At 41.5% G+C, this 20,678-nt stretch overlaps 1 protein-coding gene across 4 annotated transcripts; it reads left to right on the top strand.

The window, feature by feature from the left end:
- Nucleotides 1–5,425: 5,425 nt before the first annotated feature.
- LOC134534726 (uncharacterized) lies at nucleotides 5,426–19,060 on the top strand. 4 transcript variants are annotated; one of them, XM_063373217.1, is made up of 5 exons: nucleotides 5,426–5,525; nucleotides 7,120–7,188; nucleotides 8,147–8,340; nucleotides 13,515–13,685; nucleotides 17,311–17,657. In XM_063373217.1, coding segments are annotated over exons 1-5 (603 nt in total). In that variant the 5' UTR covers nucleotides 5,426–5,523; the 3' UTR covers nucleotides 17,478–17,657. The 4 variants fall into 4 exon arrangements, with proteins under 4 accessions (XP_063229287.1, XP_063229290.1, XP_063229289.1 ...); XM_063373220.1 differs by lacking the exon at nucleotides 17,311–17,657 and adding an exon at nucleotides 18,950–19,060 and having other exon boundaries at nucleotides 5,427–5,525; XM_063373219.1 differs by having other exon boundaries at nucleotides 5,427–5,525; nucleotides 17,279–17,379.
- The last annotated feature ends 1,618 nt before the right edge of the window (nucleotides 19,061–20,678 follow it).

Raw genomic sequence — 20,678 nt, 5'->3', positions numbered from 1 at the left:
AAAAAAAAAGAGATTACCTACACGTTGCCAGAACTAATATTTATTAATTCATCGTCTTGTGGTATATTGCAAACAAAAGTTCATTTTTCTCACATATAAGTTTATCAACGTTTTAAATTCAATATCTTAACATTCTTCCGTTATTTCTGTGAAATGGCCCACTGGTGACTGGTTGGCAAGCCCAGTTCTTTGAAAAACCAAGTAACTTATTTAACTGAAAGTGATAATCAGTTGTAAATGAAAGCTAATATCTGACATGGATCTACAATCTAATCGGTAATGGGATAGACTATACTGATATTTTATACTTAAGGCTCGGTATTGTGGCCACCAGGCCACATTTATATTATTTTATTTTGGCTTTATTGATTTTACTCGTTTATTTCCATTTTAAATTACCCTTTTAATCTGTAAAAGCCAGTCGCTGTATTTTTTTAAATTATTTAATTATTGTGATTAGTTCTTTTATTGGTTAGTCTTTGTTTGGTTTCTTTCAAGTATCGTAAATTCTTTATATATCGATTTTGTTTCTATGGCCGGCTACTGGGAGCAGTAACTTCGCTTTGCGGCTGACGTCACTAGCGCCTGAGTGCCGCGGAGGAGTGAACTGTGTGCCGCCGAGTGTGTTGGACTGCGAGTCGCCGCGCGCGGACATGTTGAGGAGCTCCGCCGCGAGACAAGTCGGGATCAGCATGCATGGGCCCGTGCTGCCACGCTACCGAAAACTACGATAAGGTAAAGAGGCGACTCGTAGTATTTGTTTTCTGGATTTGGGACACGAAACGAATTTTCGTAAGAAGCATACATTTGGAACGGGCTCTCATCTATGAAGCACGATTACAGTTGGCATGTGCTGATTAGACATACTTGTTTGATATGCTGAACATATAACGAGTCTACGATCCCTAGTATGACGTTGAGTAACTTTAAGTGCTGCCGCAATTTTGTATGACTTTACGTCAAGATTAATTGCAATTTAAACTTTGATTTTGCATTTCCTTTTGTCCACGGAACTAAACATCTTGTAGTGTGGCAATATGCGGCGCTTTTGACTGCACTGTCATTTATTCGTGAAGGTCATGGCAATCAGCTGTTCGTCTATAACCAGGAAGACGATAAACCGTATACTTGCGTGTGCAAACATTTAAATCCGGCCCCCAGTAGGACACTTAAACTTTTGTAATTTATATATGTATGGTTTTTGTCTTATTTATTCATATGGTATCACTAGGTATTCATTTTGTAATCAGTGCTGACTTATAATGCTTAATGATTTTCTATTACTTTATATTTCCGTAATATAAATTTTATATTAGAAGCAAGTAACTGCTATAAACGTATCTCTACAACTTTATATGAAGTTTCGAGATGAAATTGGCTCTATTAAAACTCTGCTTAGTATTACTCTGCTTTTTTTCATTATTTTTTGCCAAAGACTAGCCTTTAATTTGTCTGAATATAGTCCTATTTTTTGCTCGACCACTTGGGTAGATTTTCTAGAGCTGTTTACGTATTTCAGGTATTCCTTTTTTTATTTTTAGCTACCCAAGGTGTGTCGGGAATGAGACCCACCTTCTTTTTTGGTCGGAAGGCGGGTTACAGTATCACACGCAAAGTTGGTTATTTCATTTCCTCTTGTCATTACAATTGAAATGGTATTTTCTTGTAAATCTACTCCGATAACTCTCTTTCACAGGTTTTTGATGGACCACAAACTTTCTTACCAGATATCTACTAAAATATATTTTCGAGTTTTGAAAGGTCACGCACGCACAGAACCTAAAATACACAAGAGCTATTGAGATAAATTTTCAGGTAAAGCCCTAAAATAATAGTAATGACAAAGAAAAGGATAATGGCGTGTGAGACCAAATATTTTAATGTGAGACCAAGCCTAAATATTAAAAATTAATATCCTGTTAAATTATTACACCGTATTTATTTCTAAATGACAGATAAATATTTATGTAAAATTACAAAATAGTGTTCGCAGTAATTTTGGATTCGGATTATTACCCGGGCATTTATGCTTTGTGTTGTCCCAGTACCTCTACTAGTTAAAGTTATTTGTAATCCGTTTACTGAATATCTTTCCAGTAATAACTGCGCACATAGTAAGCATTTACAACAAAAGAATGTCAAATTATTGAATATTCTATTGTTTTAAACATTGTTTTAAAAAAAATTGCTTGAAAGAAACATCAATTAAAATATATAATTATGCATCAATTTTCGTAATAAATGCTAAGTATTACTTATAAAAACGTATTTCATATATGCAAAAATAACCAGAGCGGTGTGTTGTATAAAGTAACAATATCTTTCTTGTAGTAATACAAACCATTTCTTGGCAACTAGTTTCCAAAGGAATCTTTTGTAAAAGTACAAAAAACCTTCTTTTTTTCCTGGTAGTAAGTAACATGCATAGGTTTTCTCCGCTGGCAAGATCTGCATTAGCAGTAATCAAACCTTAAGTCAACGTTTATGTTCCGTTCTTTCTGCCCCATCGTCCGCTGAGACTCGCTTCTCGCCTGGCGAGTGGAGTAGCCGCAAGAGATTCGAGAGACGAAGTGTGGGGAAAAGAAAGAGTGGGAGGAAGAAAAAAAAATACGGCGGGGGCGAGCTACACCTCGTAATTAATCTCCATTTAAACGGCAGTCGCTTTAAAAGCTTTCTAATGACGCATTTTTTCCCCAATGAAAATCTGCGCGCGGCAGATATCGACTGCGCCCGTGGCTTTCCATTCTTCTTCCAGCGCCGCTCCTCTCGCTCCACCCCTTGTCCTTCTCTTTCTCTCTCTCTCTCTCTCTCTCTTCTTCCACCTCCTTCGCGAGCCAGCTGCTCGACGACCCAGCCCCCGGCGTGTATCTCCGGCCTACCAGCGATCCTGTCAGTCGCTGTCCGCGCTACGCGATCTGCGAAGTCGGCGGGTGTCCCTCAAGGTTCCTGTGATCACATCACCAGCCCCGGAGCAGTTCCACTCGAGCCTCGTCCGACACCGGCACTGCTGCCGAAACGTAAATCGTTTAACATAAACAAACAATCACTGGCATTTCAATCCACTATAGACACAAGAGAAAAAAAAGGGGGGGTTTCTGTAAAGTCGGTTTAAGGACGATAGTTTAACGTGACAACGTCATAACAAAACATTGATGAAACGATTGCAAACTTTATGAATAAAATTGAATCATTTTTATTTTAATAATAAAGGAATACTTGAAATTATACTAGTAATCAGATTTTTAAAATGCAAGAATAATTAACCTTTATTGCCGAAATTGTTGTTGTAATAAGCAATGAAAACCACATTAACTTTTCACTTCGCTTTATAAACAGTCGAGTGGAAGAGAGATAGATGCGGCGCAAGCGTACAATGAGCGTAACGGGACACAGCGTAACGAAACAATGTGCGTAACGGAAAAATGTGCGTAACGGAACAATGTGCGTAACGGGACACTTTTTCGTGCGTGCAGCCGGCGTTCTTCGATTTATTAGACGTTGTCACATCAATTAGTTGATTCTGTATACTTACGATGAAATCAGTAAAGTTCTAAACGTTTGCTTTAGTTTTACCGTCAATACGGGATGAGGTAGAAGTATTTTAATTATTTAATTTTTTTATTGCAATCTTACAATCTGTCTTATAATCACGCCACTTAAATAACACATCAGACGATAAAAAAAACTAGCGAGTTAACCACTCCTGGGGGCCGTACTTCTTTTGTTCGTCGTAAATGATTTCATATACACGTGTAAGTTACTAATTACGAAAAAGGCTATAAAACTCTGTAATTAGTTGAAAAACTTCATAATCCCTCAAAAATAAGATTACTTAATTGATAGAGTAAGTGTAATGTAACTAGTAGAATATAATAGCCGGTCCTGCTACAGGAGAAGGAGAGGTGTGTATAGGGTCAGAGACCGATCGACCTCTACCGTCACGGCGGCCATCTTGAACTCAAAATTCCTCAAACAAAACTAAACATACCTATCAAATGACTCAAAATATTAAAAAAAAAAAAAAAAAAAACAATCCTATTTCGAGGGGAAAATTCCCATTATAAGGGAAAATTTCCCATTTTTAATCCAGAAAAAAAAAAATAAAAAATTCGAAATGTTTCCACTAGACTTGAATTCCCAATGGGCAAGCCTCCAGTAAGAGTCTTCGGGGAACTTTCCAAAAAAACTTGAAGTTATTATAATTCAACCAAACCAATCCCAAAAACTTATACACATATATATATATATATGCTTGCTTCAAATGTTTAGTTATCGAATCCATCTCAGTCCTAGGTGTGATTCCGGGTGAGAGTAAACATATAATTTATGCATAAAAATTAAAAATTATTCTTAATAGAAGTTTAAATAAAATTTTAATAAAAATGCTTACGTCATGCCAGCCACCACATACCACGCCTGTAGCTGGACCGGCTATTATAAACTACTGTAACTCATTTTCTACATAAACACGAAATCTTTGAAACTGAATGCACAGAAAAACAATACCACGTAAATTGATTAACTCATTTACTCTTTCAACTTTAAAAAACTTTTTTTTTCAATCTTTCCTTCACTATTACGTGTTACTTCCTTAAAAGATGTGGTTTGAAAATAAACCATCAAAATGTATGATTCCACGAAATTTGCTAAAATTAGTTTCTTATTATAATATATTCTAATATTTTTAAAACAAATCATGGAAAAAATATTCTCGTAGTGGATATTTCTTGTAAACAAATTCTAATTATTAGGTTAACTAAGTATAACTAAGTACAATTTTAAAAGTTTTCATAATCAACTTACGAAGAACGCTGGTTACATTATCCAAGGATCTTCGTAAATTTACTGACACCGAGTTTTTTTACGTTGAACCTAAATTCAATAGAATATTCTTCGTATATTAACAAAACATTCAAAAACTGGTTAAAGTCTACAGAAATAACACTATTGCTTTGTCCACGTGTGTATTTACATTTTTTCAGAACAAAAATTGCCAATCGGAAGTCGAAATACGACTATTTGAAATAACGAAGAATTTTTTTTAGTTACTTTTTTCGTTGAAAAATCCGTAAATTTATTGTGATTTATAACAGTGTAGGTGCAAAACGAAAAGCAATAGCTTAAAGTTTGACACTAAATTTTGCGTGCAAGAAGGCTATTATGCTATCAGCAACCGAATAAAATATTCATTAAAATCCATGTGCAGGTGTCTATGAGTATCGATGTCGTTTAAAATATCGAAATCCTTTCTTGGCGAAAGATCGTGTGTGACAGTCCCTATTAACACGTTTCTTTTCGAGTGATTAGCTCTCATACACGTCACGTCAACGAGATACGAGGCAATTATTTAGCTATGCAATAGCATTCAGCTATCGTTCAGTGGGTAGAACGATAGCAGACTCGTTAGAAAACGTATAAGATAACGATAAATCTATTTCCTGTACGACACTGTTCAGAGATTTATTTACAACGTGTAACTCCTAGGTTGCACATTCTGTCAGGTCTCAACTCTGCATAGTGGTCATGTAAGTATAGTCATGTCCGTTAGTAATCTGTAGAGACCTGCAAAATTTGCGGATTCATTCGGTGATAGGCTAGAATTCAAACACATAGGTATACCTCTGAGATAATTTTTCTATTGGCTTACTGTTCATCTGGACGAATATCAACCAGTTATAAACCCTCAACCACAGACAAACCAGCTGAGACGACTTACATGTCGGCAGTCAATGAACTTGCGTTATTTGCCCGAGTGTACAGGGGTATGTGCAGTCTATCCTGAAGGCCATCAAAACCGCGAATTTTGCGGGTCTCTAGTAATATGTTAGGTACTGAGCGTGATGACGCAGTGGTAATGCGCTGGACTCGCAATACAAGGGAAACGGGTTAGAATACCTGTCATAGAGGTTTACTTGGTCTCACTGGAATTACTACACTGTTAAAATTTTCCACCTTAATTTTACGAAGAACGCTGGTTACAAATTATCCAGGGATCTTTGTTAATTTACGTTATCTTCGTAAATATTGGCTAATGATTTCACTTACATTGAGCACGAATCTACAACAATAATCTTAGTACACTACAAAAAAAATTAAAAACTTAAGTCAATAGCACCTTACCTTACACCTGCCTGTTTACCCTTTTCAAAGCGGGTCACAAGATCTTGGAATTTGGATTATGGTGTAGTTGTTTATGAAGATTCAGTTATTTGAGATTACGAAGAGCTCTCTGTTTATTTCTATAAATTTCTTCGTTGAAAAGTTCGTTAAGTTTACTGTAATTGCAAACAGTGTACAGGCCAATATTGAGATGGATCATTGCAACATGACATGTCTGATCCCGGTCACAACATCCCTGATATGTGCTGTTGTGTGTTTTTGTCTTACGCCATAATATTAATAACTCATGGGAGGAGAGCTTAACAATTCGCGTTATTTTCTTGTACCAGGATGAACTCCACACTATTGTACACAAGTAAGTGGGTGTTCATTGGCTGCTGTCACATTTAGCCTTCCTGTCGGATTGCATGTGATTGGATCATTTGAATTCTGTGATGTTATTGGTCTCTTGACCTTGGAGGCAGGTAAAAACTACCTACGGTCCAACGAGGAAGCATTCCAAGTGAATAATGGTAGGCAGACCAGCCTTTCTCCAAACAATAACGTGAATTTTTCAGGTCTTCAAAATCACATTATTACAAACACCGATTGATTATGACTGCCAGTCAAAAATGACCATGTGATAAATGAGTGGTTTAATAACCAAATTTTCTCATGTATACTGAAGTAACTTGGAAACTAGCGCTTAAATTTACATTTTCTATAATATATTTTAATATATAAAATAATTTAATTCTTGTATCATAATAAATATTTTTGATTTTGATAATTTGAATAATTTAATAATTGGTCTGAATAGCTTCCTGTCGAAATTTAAATTCTAATAGTAAGTTAAAAATATAAATAAATTGCAACTATAAATAGTTTTTTTAAGGAGAGGTGGGTGATTAAACTGCATTAAGCGCTTTGGAAGTAAAATATGCTTAAAGATTATAAGGTGCACGGTACATCCTTCCTAAATGCAGATATAAACTCTTCTAATTATTTTATATTTTTCAGGTCGTGGAAGTTGTGCGCTTTGATACTTCAGTTGTACTGGACGTCTACACATTCAGACGATAAGCCAAAGTAAGTTATTTTCAAATTCATTACTGACATGTCTACCTTATTTTTTACTTAAGAGGAAAGAGAGAGACAATTAAGACGCCTTATATGCGTAAACAGCTTTAACACAATTACAGTTGCTTTTTTTTATCTTTTAATATTACAGATAATTTCTTCATTAGAGCAGTGATAGTCAAAGAGTATAACATAAGTTTCTATTGATATTATTACAGTTGTAAACATTTCCAAGAGAAATGCCCTTCACAGGTGAAGATCATTTCTAGCAGCCAGTTAACTATTGATTTCAGGCATCCCACTAAAGACGTAATTACAATTGCCTGTCGCTTACGCCTGTCCGTCATCCGTCCGTCAGTCATGTGACCGGTTGACAATGGGATGGACCGAAAAATTCTATCCGTCCGTCAAAAGCTTTGCAAGCACTAACACTTAACGGACGGACGGACGGATTATATTTATGTTTTCGGCCGCGGTATTACATTGTTACCATAACCCAAGCCAGTATTGTTTGTGTAAGTCGTTCAGATGTTTTTATATGATGATGTTGAAGTTCTTAAAAATAATGTCCAAACAATTCATTCACAACTCTGACATTTACAAGTAAAGCCTAATACAATACTTACATAAATACGACATAAATAGCAAACATCATCTAAATAAATCTCTGAGAGAAAACCATGGACTGTTAGCAGAACGTATTTGGAAAAATATTCTTACGGACGGATGAAGTCAAGTTGTAAATCGCTTGACGGACGAAAATGTGACGGATGGACGGACGGATGACGGACAGAGGTGACGGGCTGTTGCAGTTCCGCCTTAAGTTATATATGCACTATTCTTTAATGAAGCCAAATTTTGGCAAATGAAACGATACTAAGATGTCCTCGTTTCCTGTCCGTCCCTACTGAATCTATCATTGCACAACTGCAGACACGGCATGTTGTATGTTCCCTCGTGTTGCAAGGCTCTACAAGGACGAAGAAGAATACTTCTTGAGATTCAGCTCCCACAGCAAACGGGAAGAGTACCTGCAGTGCATACTCAAGAAAGGAACCAACGTCATTTTCTACGGCAACTACACGAACTATGGCCACATCCTCCGAACTCACAGCGAGTGCTTCAACCAGTCAGAACTGGACAGCGTATGGGACTTGAAGCGTGAGTGACGATACATTAGGGCATGCATTTTTCGCGAAAAAGTCTGAACGCCTATTAGACTGCAACAAGGTTTGCCCGTACCAGCGGTTTCTTCGTTGTGATTGGCACCCCTCTGCGAGAGAGTTACTGTCTTATTTGACAGAGCCGCATTCAAGACGCGTTTGTTTCTACACGGAATTACTGTGATTGGTGCTGTAACAATCGACGTGTACCTGAAAGAAACTCACCCAATCACGTAACAGAGACAATGCTACAGTGTTTAAACTTTCAGCGAGTCTCGAAATGTTTTCGCGATACATTATTTGCCCTGGGACTGCAGTTGTTTGTAGCGCAGTCGGGTGCGCGTTGGCTTGCGGTGCGAATGGGTTCTGGGTTCAAGTCTCGAGTAAAGAATGGCTGTGAATTTGTGTCTGTTATAAACTGTCACAAATATGCCATATAGTTAGACACCCAGAAAATTCGTGAATTATTTTGGCACCGGGCTAAAATTCAATAACTTAGGTTTTCTGTACCAACTTTTGCTTACCCATTGGCTGATTCCTAAGTGAGAACCTTTTTTATTCCTTTTAATCGGCACTACCTGATTCACTTATTTCTCTCCTAGCTGAGTATCGTTGGTTCACGGTCGTAGAGGGGCGTGTCCAAATTACTGCGGTCCAATCATGAACACAGTGCGAGAGTGTGAAGATTTGCATTCTAACTTGCGATTAATGAATGCACAAAATTTACGTAGCTCTAGTTATAATTCTTTTGATTTTATTATTTAGTGGTTTTGTGCATGATTTAAAATAAATTATTAAAATAACTATTTTTAATTGCTTATAAAATACTTTTTTTCTACTAAGCAAGTTTTTATTTATGTTTTTTTATGAACTTAAAACTACTGAAAACATGAAATCATGTAGTGTACAGTTTTGGATTATCAGTTAGTATATAGCCTGCGTCGTAAAACTTTTTAGTTTTAGTATACATTTATTTAATATATAAATTAAAATTAAGTTTCGTCAAAACTGTGGAAACCTGAGTTTTTTAGGGTTTTATAAAAACCTAATTATTTATTAATTTAATGAATGATGCATGCGTACAGGCAGTACCGCATGAGATGCATTGTCAAGCGTCGCTCTCTGAAGTCTCCATCGAACCCGTGCTATCACTCGCACAAGCTGTGTAGCTGTGTGGTTCCCGAACCCGCCACCTGGGGCGCTGCTTAACACACCACTGGATGACTCGCGAGCAGTTGCGCGTGTTTGGTGCTCGCCAGTTGTTCGTCTCGCTGGTCGAAACTGCCCGTGGCCAGCAGGGGTCGCCCGCGCCAAGAGCTTCTCCTTGGAGAATTGCCTAACTGTTGCGTACGAGCGCTCATTTCTACACGCTGCCCGAAGCGATCATCTACCATGTACCAGAGTGCGTCCTCGAACCTTCAAATACCGTCCATTATTTAGTTTCCGAAGGATTTGAATTTTAAAAAAATAGTATTTGAAGAAAAATATTTAAGAAAGTGAAATTCAGAAATTCAAACACTAGCACCTGTGTAGTTGAAAAGTACTACATTATAGATCTCTAATATCAAAAAAAGTTTGTATCTGTCACCAAATATAACGCTCTAGGAATGTTTGTTTAGCACAAAATTATATATATACATATATTATATATACACATATTCTAAACATGCGTGTTTTTTTATCTTAAGAACAAAATCAAAATGTGTTCACTGATTCTTCAAATATTAAATAAGTGTATATTATTGCTATTTATTATATTCCTGACTCTTTTGAGATCTACAACCGGATTCCAGGCAAGTTTTTTTAGAATTAATTCAAGATTTGTATTTGCGAAAATGTATGTTCAAGTCGTCACTACAGATTATTATTTCTTAGAAAGATACTTCGACAGTTGTTTAGCAAATACTTGATTTTTTTTTCTCAGGAAAAAATTTAAATTACTTGGAAAAATGTATTGGCATAGCCTGTAAGTATATACGTTAAATATTTATTATAAGCAAAGACATGATAAAAAGTTGAACTAAAAGCTAAATATTAGGATTTATTTATGTACGTGGAACATAATATTTGAAATGTATTAATGCTACATATGCTAAATAAAATTAGATGCATAATGGTATTTGCGTACTTGTACGGAAATAAGTTTTAAAGCCTTTTTCGTATATATTTGCATGGGTGAACAATGAAAAGCCACAACTTATTTCTACCTTTTTTTTCGTTCACTGGTACTACTAATAACCTGCAATCGGGATTTCAGCGCAAGAAAAGTAAAGAGTTGCAAAGGGACATGTCATAATTCTGTTTGGACAACCATACAAGCCTCTATCTGGCATATTTGTTTAATTATATTTTTTAATTTAATCTGAAGTTCATGTTCAGGTGTATAGCTTCACCAGTGGTGTATGAGCTTTGGTAGTCTTGCGATTTATTGGCTATGTGCTACTTCGAACTTCCATTGATTCATGGAGTTTCAAAATAACGTCACTCTAAGCATGTGTGGTCAGAACCTACTCATTTGTTGGCCTGTATGTATACGGAAATTTGATTTTAATATTAACATTAATTTTTTTTATAATTTAGGTATTGATTACTTAAGGATATCTTTAGAAGTAGCTTTCTGCTTGGTCTTGAAGACATTCGCTAATACAATGCTCCTTAGTTTCCACCTCTTCTGCAATTAGTTTTTATGCAGTGACGGGAGGAGGAATAAGTGAGGTTACTTGCTTAAGAAGGAGATATAGGGACAGAAATTTTAGTTTCAAACATTTTTAAGTATAACTTGGGATATAGGTATATTTGACAGGAGTAATTTTGTGAATGAAACGGAAATGTGAACAAAAGTTCTTAAAGCCAAAAGGAAACTTTATAGTATTAACGGTTTTATAAATTTGAAAAAATATGGGCAGTATTTTAATAAAATTCCTTGTCGAAAATCAGGTCCAAGACAGAGGTTTCGTTCTTTTTTTCCACTATTATTCGCTTTTATCGTAGCCATTTCATTTTATAGTTTAACATTTCTATCTGCAAGTATAATGATTCAATAGTCGACGTAGCTGCTCCGGCAACGAATTCTAGCGGCGGGTGCGGAAACCAGGTGTGATTCGCGTCAAGAAATATAGTTGAAAACCCAATTTTCTTATGACTAGTTCTAAGGAAAATGATAAAAATGAATTTTCAAAATAAAAATATATATAATTTGCTTTAATTGACAACTTTTGTATAAAATACACAGTACACAAGTGCCTTACCTCAACTGACTATGTGGTCGCCAACATTTCTCTCAATTTAATTGAAAATAGTATGGACATGAAAAATATCAATTATAAGGGAATGATTATATAGGTGAGGGAAGGAGGTTTTTTATATTATTGCTAAATTTACATTAAATTCAAATAAAAATCAACTTTTTCTTTAGTCATGAATTTTTTTTGCAAAAAAAAACTTTTATTAACATTTGAATAAATATATTCCTTTAAATTTACTGAGATCTTCAATATTTTATTGTTATTCCCTCATAAATTCTCATTCCCTCATTAATAATTTTGATGCGGGGATTATAGTGAGATGATGATAAATTCGAACATAGCCTACAAAAAATGGTTGTGCATAGCCTCAAATTAAATTGCAACTTAAGGCAAGTTGTTTACTCTTCAAAACATGTAAAACAATATAATAATTATTGAAAAATAAAATAGTTACCTTGTTCTAATTTGAGGTGAAGGAATCATACATAAAAAATGTAAAATTTAAATAATGAAACGAAAATTAGTTGACTGCAATACATCTCTTCGCGCCGTACAACAATGCTGATCTTGTTACATTAGCAGTACTGCCAACTACAAAATGTTATATGCATGGCAATATACTATCTAATTCAAAAGTACAATGCAAGTGTTAATAAATAAGTGAGGGAATATTTTTTTTGGGACCCAGATAAAAATTAAATTTTTTAATGATTTTGTCCTTGGTATATAATTGAAAGGATATTTACTGTAAAATACAGTATTTTTAAAGAAATTAATGATATCAAAATAGTTATTTTCATAAAACAAAATAAATTAGTGATATAATATCATTGTAATATTGAGAATGGGACACGATGAGGGAATGATATTTAAAGTATTCAGTCAACTGCCATTTTTTATTTTGAGATTAATTCACTAAAATTATGTATGGTTCGAGTAGCTATAATGGTACAGTTTTCATAAAAAAAATACGATACGTATGACATAATGTTTATAACACATAAAACTGAGTGTGGACACGTTTTTCGTAAATTTCTGAGAACCAGTCTTATATGTATATTTATCAAGCTCGGCATAATTTTAAAGAGTTCAGCATTAAATTTCGTGTCCGAGTTTTGTATTATAAGTATATTTGAAACATGAGAGCACATATATTTTCCCGTTACCGAGGCTAGATGAACACATCATTGGCGAGTAATGGATGACTCGCTCACATTTTTTATGCCGTAATTTTAGTTGTTTAGTATGGTATACTTTTTTCCGTCGAGATAGAGTTTCAAAGACCATAAAACAGTGTATATCAACAGTATTATTGTAGATGTGGAGTTTCCCAAAACTTAATCCAATAATAAATATCAACGACTTCACAGCGGAAGCTATTTGTTGCAGCCAGTAACTATTAACTTCAGAAATTCCACTTAATTAAATACTAGGCTTTAGCGAACCTGAATTTTGAAAATTAAAGATATGACATGTGTTCTATTGTTTTTTTGGGTTATCTTATTTTTCTCAGTATCCTGATTTTTCAGTCCTTGTACAAGGATAAACTTACTAAAATGATTCTAGTGCCGAGAAGCTCTATGGTTAGTTAAAGTTTTTATTTTATTATTTATCTGAGCTACACATTTAAGAAGAGGGAAACTCCCCCCCCCCCACCCTGAAAATGAGACGTGACAGAAATGGCTACACTCTGGCTCATCGCTGTTGGTAGTCATCTCACAATATTAATAAATCAATAATAAATAATGTTTATGGTATGTAATATGTTGGAACCAATTGTATTCCTTTTCCAATATCTCCCTCTTAACGTATTCAGGCATTGTTTCCAAAGTATTTATATTGGAAATAAAGTATTGCGTAGGGTGCATTATTATTTCATACATCAAAAAACTAAAATAACATGAGTATTTGTTTAATTTTGGTTCAGGTGTGTTCAGAGATTACGAGACCTTGCAGTACTACATGGACGGCGAGTATCACGACTGCAACAACGGGACCGAGGCGACCCTTCAGACGAGCCTCACCGGCATGGACACTGATTTCCACGTCAATGTCCACTGCATGGACGCCTTCAGGGACCGAGTGGTCAACTTTCAAGGTACTTTAGTTACTTTCGACGTGCCATTTATACTGTGCATAGCTTCCCCGTGAGATGAAAACACTCGAGCTAACTATAACCTCAGCAATTAGACAGTTTCGTGTGCCATTACACAAGTTTTTGATGTTGTAGTTGGTGAGTAATCCTTTCGATTTTAGATACACCAATTTTTAACTGCCAATAAGCATGTGCGGTATATATAGTTACAGTGAATATGTAACTGATTCGCGTCCAAACCTTAAATATATTGTCGTGCGGGGTTTAAATAAATAATTCAATTGTGGTGGTTATTAAATAAATAAATTTTATCAAGGAATTCGTTGGTTTTACCATCAAATTTTGTGAGTTACTGGCCATAAGAAAAACTGCATAATAATCATCTCTTTCTCAAAACTTAGGGGTAAACGTAGACTCATAATTCTGCAATCATTCGGTAGAGCCAAAGTTTGTGCAAGAGATACTTACCAGGTCGAATTTTCCTCGTTCTTTACAGGACGTTCTCTGAAGGAAGTTTAACCACTTACATCAAACTCAGAACATGCTCCCAGCCCGTGACGGGTCAGCAAAGTAAAATACCTCCATCTTCCTCTGCCACTCCACCATTACCATTCCTCCTCTTTCACTCTATTCCAGCCTTCTACTCTCTCCTGTACTTCTTTAACTATCTGCTCTTCCTACTTTCTCCTTGATCTTCCTTGGGGTCTGGTCTAGCAATTGGTTAAATCATCATGCAAAAATTATTAAATGAATGTCGTTCGGATTTCGAACTGAGGTAGCCCATACAATTAACAGCTATTTTATTTTAAATCTCGAAATGTAAAGAATGAATTTGAAATAGAGAATATTTAAATTTAAGTGTTATATACGAAGCGCATAACACTTAGCGTTGGAATTCAGACATACGAAGAGCTACGAGAATTTTATAACCTCAACAACGCTACATCCGCGTCCGTCATGACACGTATTCGACCGTTGCATTGGCAAATTGACCGTTATTTGTTGGCCACAGAAAAATATTAACTGTGCAGCTTGAGCGCGCGGTTTAACAGCAATTGTTAGACCACGGTCAAGAGCCCCGCCTAGTCAGGGGTGTATTTATTTAAAGTGAGGCGAGATGACAAGGTCGACGCTCGCTGGTGTTTCTAGCGTGGTATCGCCTCAAAGCGCAAGGCTCTGAACTGGCGCGCAGTCTTCTCGTAGTGCACGGGGCAACTATGAAATTTGAGTGGTGACCATAACATTAGATGGAGCAGAAATTAAGATAAAGAAGTAATCCATGGCCCTTGGATGCTTTCAAGAATATTTACAGGGCGCTTAATTTATAAAACAATTACTCTGAGAACATGAATGTTAGCGTGTTTCACTGTTCTAAAAAAAAATTGTTTAAAAGCTTAATACGGAAACAAAATTACCCATCCGCCCTCAGCGCATTTTCTAATGCTTTCCGTAAACAGGAGCCACTCGGATAACTCTAGCAGTTTTCAAATGGCGTGGTTTCTTCTGAAGCTTTGCTCACCGCAAGTGTGCCCGGGTAGGCGGGAGACCTTAAGAAGAGAATACCGCGGTAGCGTGTCTCGCCAACTGTATTGTCGTCACAGCCTCGTGGTCCGACTGCCAGCACCCGGCGTCGAACCCAGACCGACGGACTGTCGCCCAATTACATCAGTAAGTGATATAACTGCGGTAGAAATACAAGTAATTTTGATTGAAGTGTAATTGAGCGGGGTACCGCACGGAAACGGGGCGGGAAATATGTTAATGATAATTGCACTGTAAATGTTTGTTTTTTTTAGTTATACTTCTGTAGGCGCGTTATGGGAAAATGATGATGGTGAATTTTTACGATGCGCGCGCACAAAAAAAAAGATTAATTTTTACAGAAAGATGGCGGACGGGCCTGTATGAACATAAACCCATATATAATTACTTTCATAAAAATTAGGGGACATTCCAAACGTATTGGTGGGCCAAGTTAAACTTTATGATAGTGAAACTACCCTGCGATACATTTGGTAAACTAAAATAGTCATAGTAATGAGTATTTTTATTTAAAAAACTTTAGGATACTGGTATTGCAAAAATCATCATTCATATTCTCCTTACAATCTTCTGTCAGGCTACGTAGTGCAGTAGTTATAGTTCGCAGTTAATTAGTTAAAGTAACGTATCTCAAATCTCGACAGTGGAACCTTTTTTTACTGGACCTGCATTCCCCTGCGTCATCCTGCATCCCCCTGCGTCGCTCTGCGTCACCCTGCGTTACCCTGTTTCAACCTGGGTCACCCTTCGTCAGCCTGCACCATTCTGTTTCACCCTCCGTCATCTGTGTTACCCTGAATTAGCCTGCGTACTCCTGCGTTGCCCTACGTCACCCTGCGTCACCCTGCAGACTCAACTTGCACCTGGCCTGACTGCCTCAGGGTTGCCAATGGCGTGGCAAGAGCACTGCAGTCCAATCATCAGCGTGAAGCAGATGTGTAAATACTTCATTTATTCTTTGCTACGCAGTTAATACCAGAAACAATCGCGACTCAACTTATTAGCAGAGACATGGACCTTTCGCGGATTCTTTTGGATGTAAGGTGAAATGAAATAAAATGTTTACCTAAATGTTTTTTTATGATTAGATCACAATTGTTTGGAGTTTGCTATCTATGATTGTGTACCAGTCAACTACCAGCTAGCGGCAGAGTGACAGAATCGCATCGACACATTAGAAGAAGGGGAGTTTCTACAGTAAGGAATCTGCCAATAGGAAAGCCTTTGTGGAAGGGGGGGGGGGGGGGGTAGAGTATACATAGAACTATGAATTCCAGCCTCTGCGAAATTTACAGATCTACCTGTATTAGTAGTGGCATGTAATTTTCACGAAATAATTCGTTCGCTCATTAGACTGCAACAAGGTATGCATGTGCTAGCGATTGTTTCCTTGTAATTAGCGGCCGACTACAAGAGAAGTCATTGCCTTATTAGCCGGTAGCCCGGGCCATTCAGGTCCGGACCCCGGTTGTAGTTGTTGTTGCTGCCGCAGTGAAGAGCTACCCGTGGGTGATGGGCTTCGAGGTGGCGCTGCTCACCGTGCTGCTGGCGCTGGGCGTGCCCGCGAACAGCTCCTAGTTGTTGTAGTTGTTGTTGCTGCCGCAGTGAAGAGCTACCCGTGGGTGATGGGCTTCGAGGTGGCGCTGCTCACCGTGCTGCTGGCGCTGGGCGTGCCCGCGAACAGCTCCTAGTTGTTGTAGTTGTTGTTGCTGCCGCAGTGAAGAGCTACCCGTGGGTGATGGGCTTCGAGGTGGCGCTGCTCACCGTGCTGCTGGCGCTGGGCGTGCCTGCGAACAGCTCCTAGTTGTAGTTGTTGTTGCTGCCGCAGTGAAGAGCTACCCGTGGGTTATGGGCTTCGAGGTGGCGCTGCTCACCGTGCTGCTGGCGCTGGGCGTGCCCGCGAACAACTCCTAGTTGTTGTAGTTGTTGTTGCTGCCGCAGTGAAGAGCTACCCGTGGGTGATGGGCTTCGAGGTGGCGCTGCTCACCGTGCTGCTGGCGCTGGGCGTGCCCGCGAACAGCTCCTAGTTGTTGTAGTTGTTGTTGCTGCCGCAGTGAAGAGCTACCCGTGGGTGATGGGCTTCGAGGTGGCGCTGCTCACCGTGTTGCTGGCGCTGGGCGTGCCCGCGAACAGCTCCTAGTTGTTGTAGTTGTTGTTGCTGCCGCAGTGAAGAGCTACCCGTGGGTGATGGGCTTCGAGGTGGCGCTGCTCACCGTGTTGCTGGCGCTGGGCGTGCCCGCGAACAGCTCCTAGTTGTTGTAGTTGTTGTTGCTGCCGCAGTGAAGAGCTACCCGTGGGTGATGGGCTTCGAGGTGGCGCTGCTCACCGTGCTGCTGGCGCTGGGCGTGCCTGCGAACAGCTCCTAGTTGTAGTTGTTGTTGCTGCCGCAGTGAAGAGCTACCCGTGGGTGATGGGCTTCGAGGTGGCGCTGCTCACCGTGCTGCTGGCGCTGGGCGTGCCCGCGAACAGCTCCTAGTTGTTGTAGTTGTTGCTGCCGCAGTGAAGAGCTACCCGTGGGTGATGGGCTTCGAGGTGGCGCTGCTCACCGTGCTGCTGGCGCTGGGCGTGCCCGCGAACAACTCCTAGTTGTTGTAGTTGTTGCTGCCGCAGTGAAGAGCTACCCGTGGGTGATGGGCTTCGAGGTGGCGCTGCTCACCGTGCTGCTGGCGCTGGGCGTGCCTGCGAACAGCTCCTAGTTGTAGTTGTTGTTGCTGCCGCAGTGAAGAGCTACCCGTGGGTGATGGGCTTCGAGGTGGCGCTGCTCACCGTGCTGCTGGCGCTGGGCGTGCCCGCGAACAGCTCCTAGTTGTTGTAGTTGTTGTTGCTGCCGCAGTGAAGAGCTACCCGTGGGTGATGGGCTTCGAGGTGGCGCTGCTCACCGTGCTGCTGGCGCTGGGCGTGCCCGCGAACAGCTCCTAGTTGTTGTAGTTGTTGTTGCTGCCGCAGTGAAGAGCTACCCGTGGGTGATGGGCTTCGAGGTGGCGCTGCTCACCGTGCTGCTGGCGCTGGGCGTGCCCGCGAACAACTCCTAGTTGTTGTAGTTGTTGTTGCTGCCGCAGTGAAGAGCTACCCGTGGGTGATGGGCTTCGAGGTGGCGCTGCTCACCGTGCTGCTGGCGCTGGGCGTGCCCGCGAACAACTCCTAGTTGTTGTAGTTGTTGCTGCCGCAGTGAAGAGCTACCCGTGGGTGATGGGCTACGAGGTGGCGCTGCTCACCGTGCTGATGGCGCTGGGCGTGCCCGCGAACAACTCCTAGTTGTTGTAGTTGTTGCTGCCGCAGTGAAGAGCTACCCGTGGGTGATGGGCTTCGAGGTGGCGCTGCTCACCGTGCTGCTGGCGCAGGGCGTGCCCGCGAACAGCTACTAGTTGTTGTAGTTGTTGTTGCTGCCGCAGTGAAGAGCTACCCGTGGGTGATGGGCTTCGAGGTGGCGCTGCTCACCGTGCTGCTGGCGCTGGGCGTGCCCGCGAACAACTCCTAGTTGTTGTAGTTGTTGCTGCCGCAGTGAAGAGCTACCCGTGGGTGATGGGCTTCGAGGTGGCGCTGCTCACCGTGCTGCTGGCGCTGGGCGTGCCCGCGAACAACTCCTAGTTGTTGTAGTTGTTGCTGCCGCAGTGAAGAGCTACCCGTGGGTGATGGGCTTCGAGGTGGCGCTGCTCACCGTGTTGCTGGCGCTGGGCGTGCCCGCGAACAGCTCCTAGTTGTTGTAGTTGTTGTTGCTGCCGCAGTGAAGAGCTACCTGTGGGTGATGGGCTTCGAGGTGGCGCTGCTCACCGTGCTGCTGGCGCTGGGCGTGCCCGCGAACAGCTCCTAGTTGTTGTAGTTGTTGTAGCTGCCGCAGTGAAGAGCTACCCGTGGGTGATGGGCTTCGAGGTGGCGCTGCTCACCGTGCTGCTGGCGCTGGGCGTGCCCGCGAACAGCTCCTAGTTGTTGTAGTTGTTGTTGCTGCCGCAGTGAAGAGCTACCCGTGGGTGATGGGCTTCGAGGTGGCGCTGCTCACCGTACTGCTGGCGCTGGGCGTGCCCGCGAACAGCTCCTAGTTGTTGTAGTTGTTGCTGCCGCAGTGAAGAGCTACCCGTGGGTGATGGGCTTCGAGGTGGCGCTGCTCACCGTGCTGCTGGCGCTGGGCGTGCCCGCGAACAACTCCTAGTTGTTGTAGTTGTTGCTGCCGCAGTGAAGAGCTACCCGTGGGTGATGGGCTTCGAGGTGGCGCTGCTCACCGTGCTGCTGGCGCTGGGCGTGCCCACGAACAGCTCCTAGTTGTTGTAGTTGTTGTTGCTGCCGCAGTGAAGAGCTACCCGTGGGTGATGGGCTTCGAGGTGGCGCTGCTCACCGTGCTGCTGGCGCTGGGCGTGCCCGCGAACAACTCCTAGTTGTTGTAGTTGTTGCTGCCGCAGTGAAGAGCTACCCGTGGGTGATGGGCTTCGAGGTGGCGCTGCTCACCGTGCTGCTGGCGCTGGGCGTGCCCGCGAACAGCTCCTAGTTGTTGTAGTTGTTGTTGCTGCCGCAGTGAAGAGCTACCCGTGGGTGATGGGCTTCGAGGTGGCGCTGCTCACCGTGCTGCTGGCGCTGGGCGTGCCCGCGAACAGCTCCTAGTTGTTGTAGTTGTTGTTGCTGCCGCAGTGAAGAGCTACCCGTGGGTGATGGGCTTCGAGGTGGCGCTGCTCACCGTGCTGCTGGCGCTGGGCGTGCCCGCGAACAGTTCCTAGTTGTTGTAGTTGTTGTTGCTGCCGCAGTGAAGAGCTACCCGTGGGTGATGGGCTTCGAGGTGGCGCTGCTCACCGTGCTGCTGGCGCTGGGCGTGCCCGCGAACAGCTCCTAGTTGTTGTAGTTGTTGTTGCTGCCGCAGTGGAGAGCTACTGGTGGGTGATGGGCTTCGAGGTGGCGCTGCTCACCGTGCTGCTGGCGCTGGGCGTGCCCGCGAACAGCTCCTAGTTGTTGTAGTTGTTGTTGCTGCCGCAGTGAAGAGCTACCCGTGGGTGATGGGCTTCGAGGTGGCGCTGCTCACCGTGCTGCTGGCGCTGGGCGTTCCCGCGAACAGCTCCTAGTTGTTGTAGTTGTTGTTGCTGCCGCAGTGAAGAGCTACCCGTGGGTGATGGGCTTCGAGGTGGCGCTGCTCACCGTGCTGCTGGCGCTGGGCGTGCCCGCGAACAGCTCCTAGTTGTTGTAGTTGTTGTTGCTGCCGCAGTGAAGAGCTACCCGTGGGTGATGGGCTTCGAGGTGGCGCTGCTCACCGTGCTGCTGGCGCTGGGCGTGCCCGCGAACAACTCCTAGTTGTTGTAGTTGTTGCTGCCGCAGTGAAGAGCTACCCGTGGGTGATGGGCTTCGAGGTGGCGCTGCTCACCGTGCTGCTGGCGCTGGGCGTGCCCGCGAACAGCTCCTAGTTGTTGTAGTTGTTGTTGCTGCCGCAGTGAAGAGCTACCCGTGGGTGATGGGCTTCGAGGTGGCGCTGCTCAC

Source organism: Bacillus rossius, chromosome 8 (assembly GCF_032445375.1).
Source record: "Bacillus rossius redtenbacheri isolate Brsri chromosome 8, Brsri_v3, whole genome shotgun sequence".
Classification (NCBI taxonomy): domain Eukaryota; kingdom Metazoa; phylum Arthropoda; class Insecta; order Phasmatodea; family Bacillidae; genus Bacillus; species Bacillus rossius.
The sequence above is the reverse complement of the archived record's forward strand: the minus strand, read 5'-3'. Positions and strand labels throughout refer to the sequence as shown.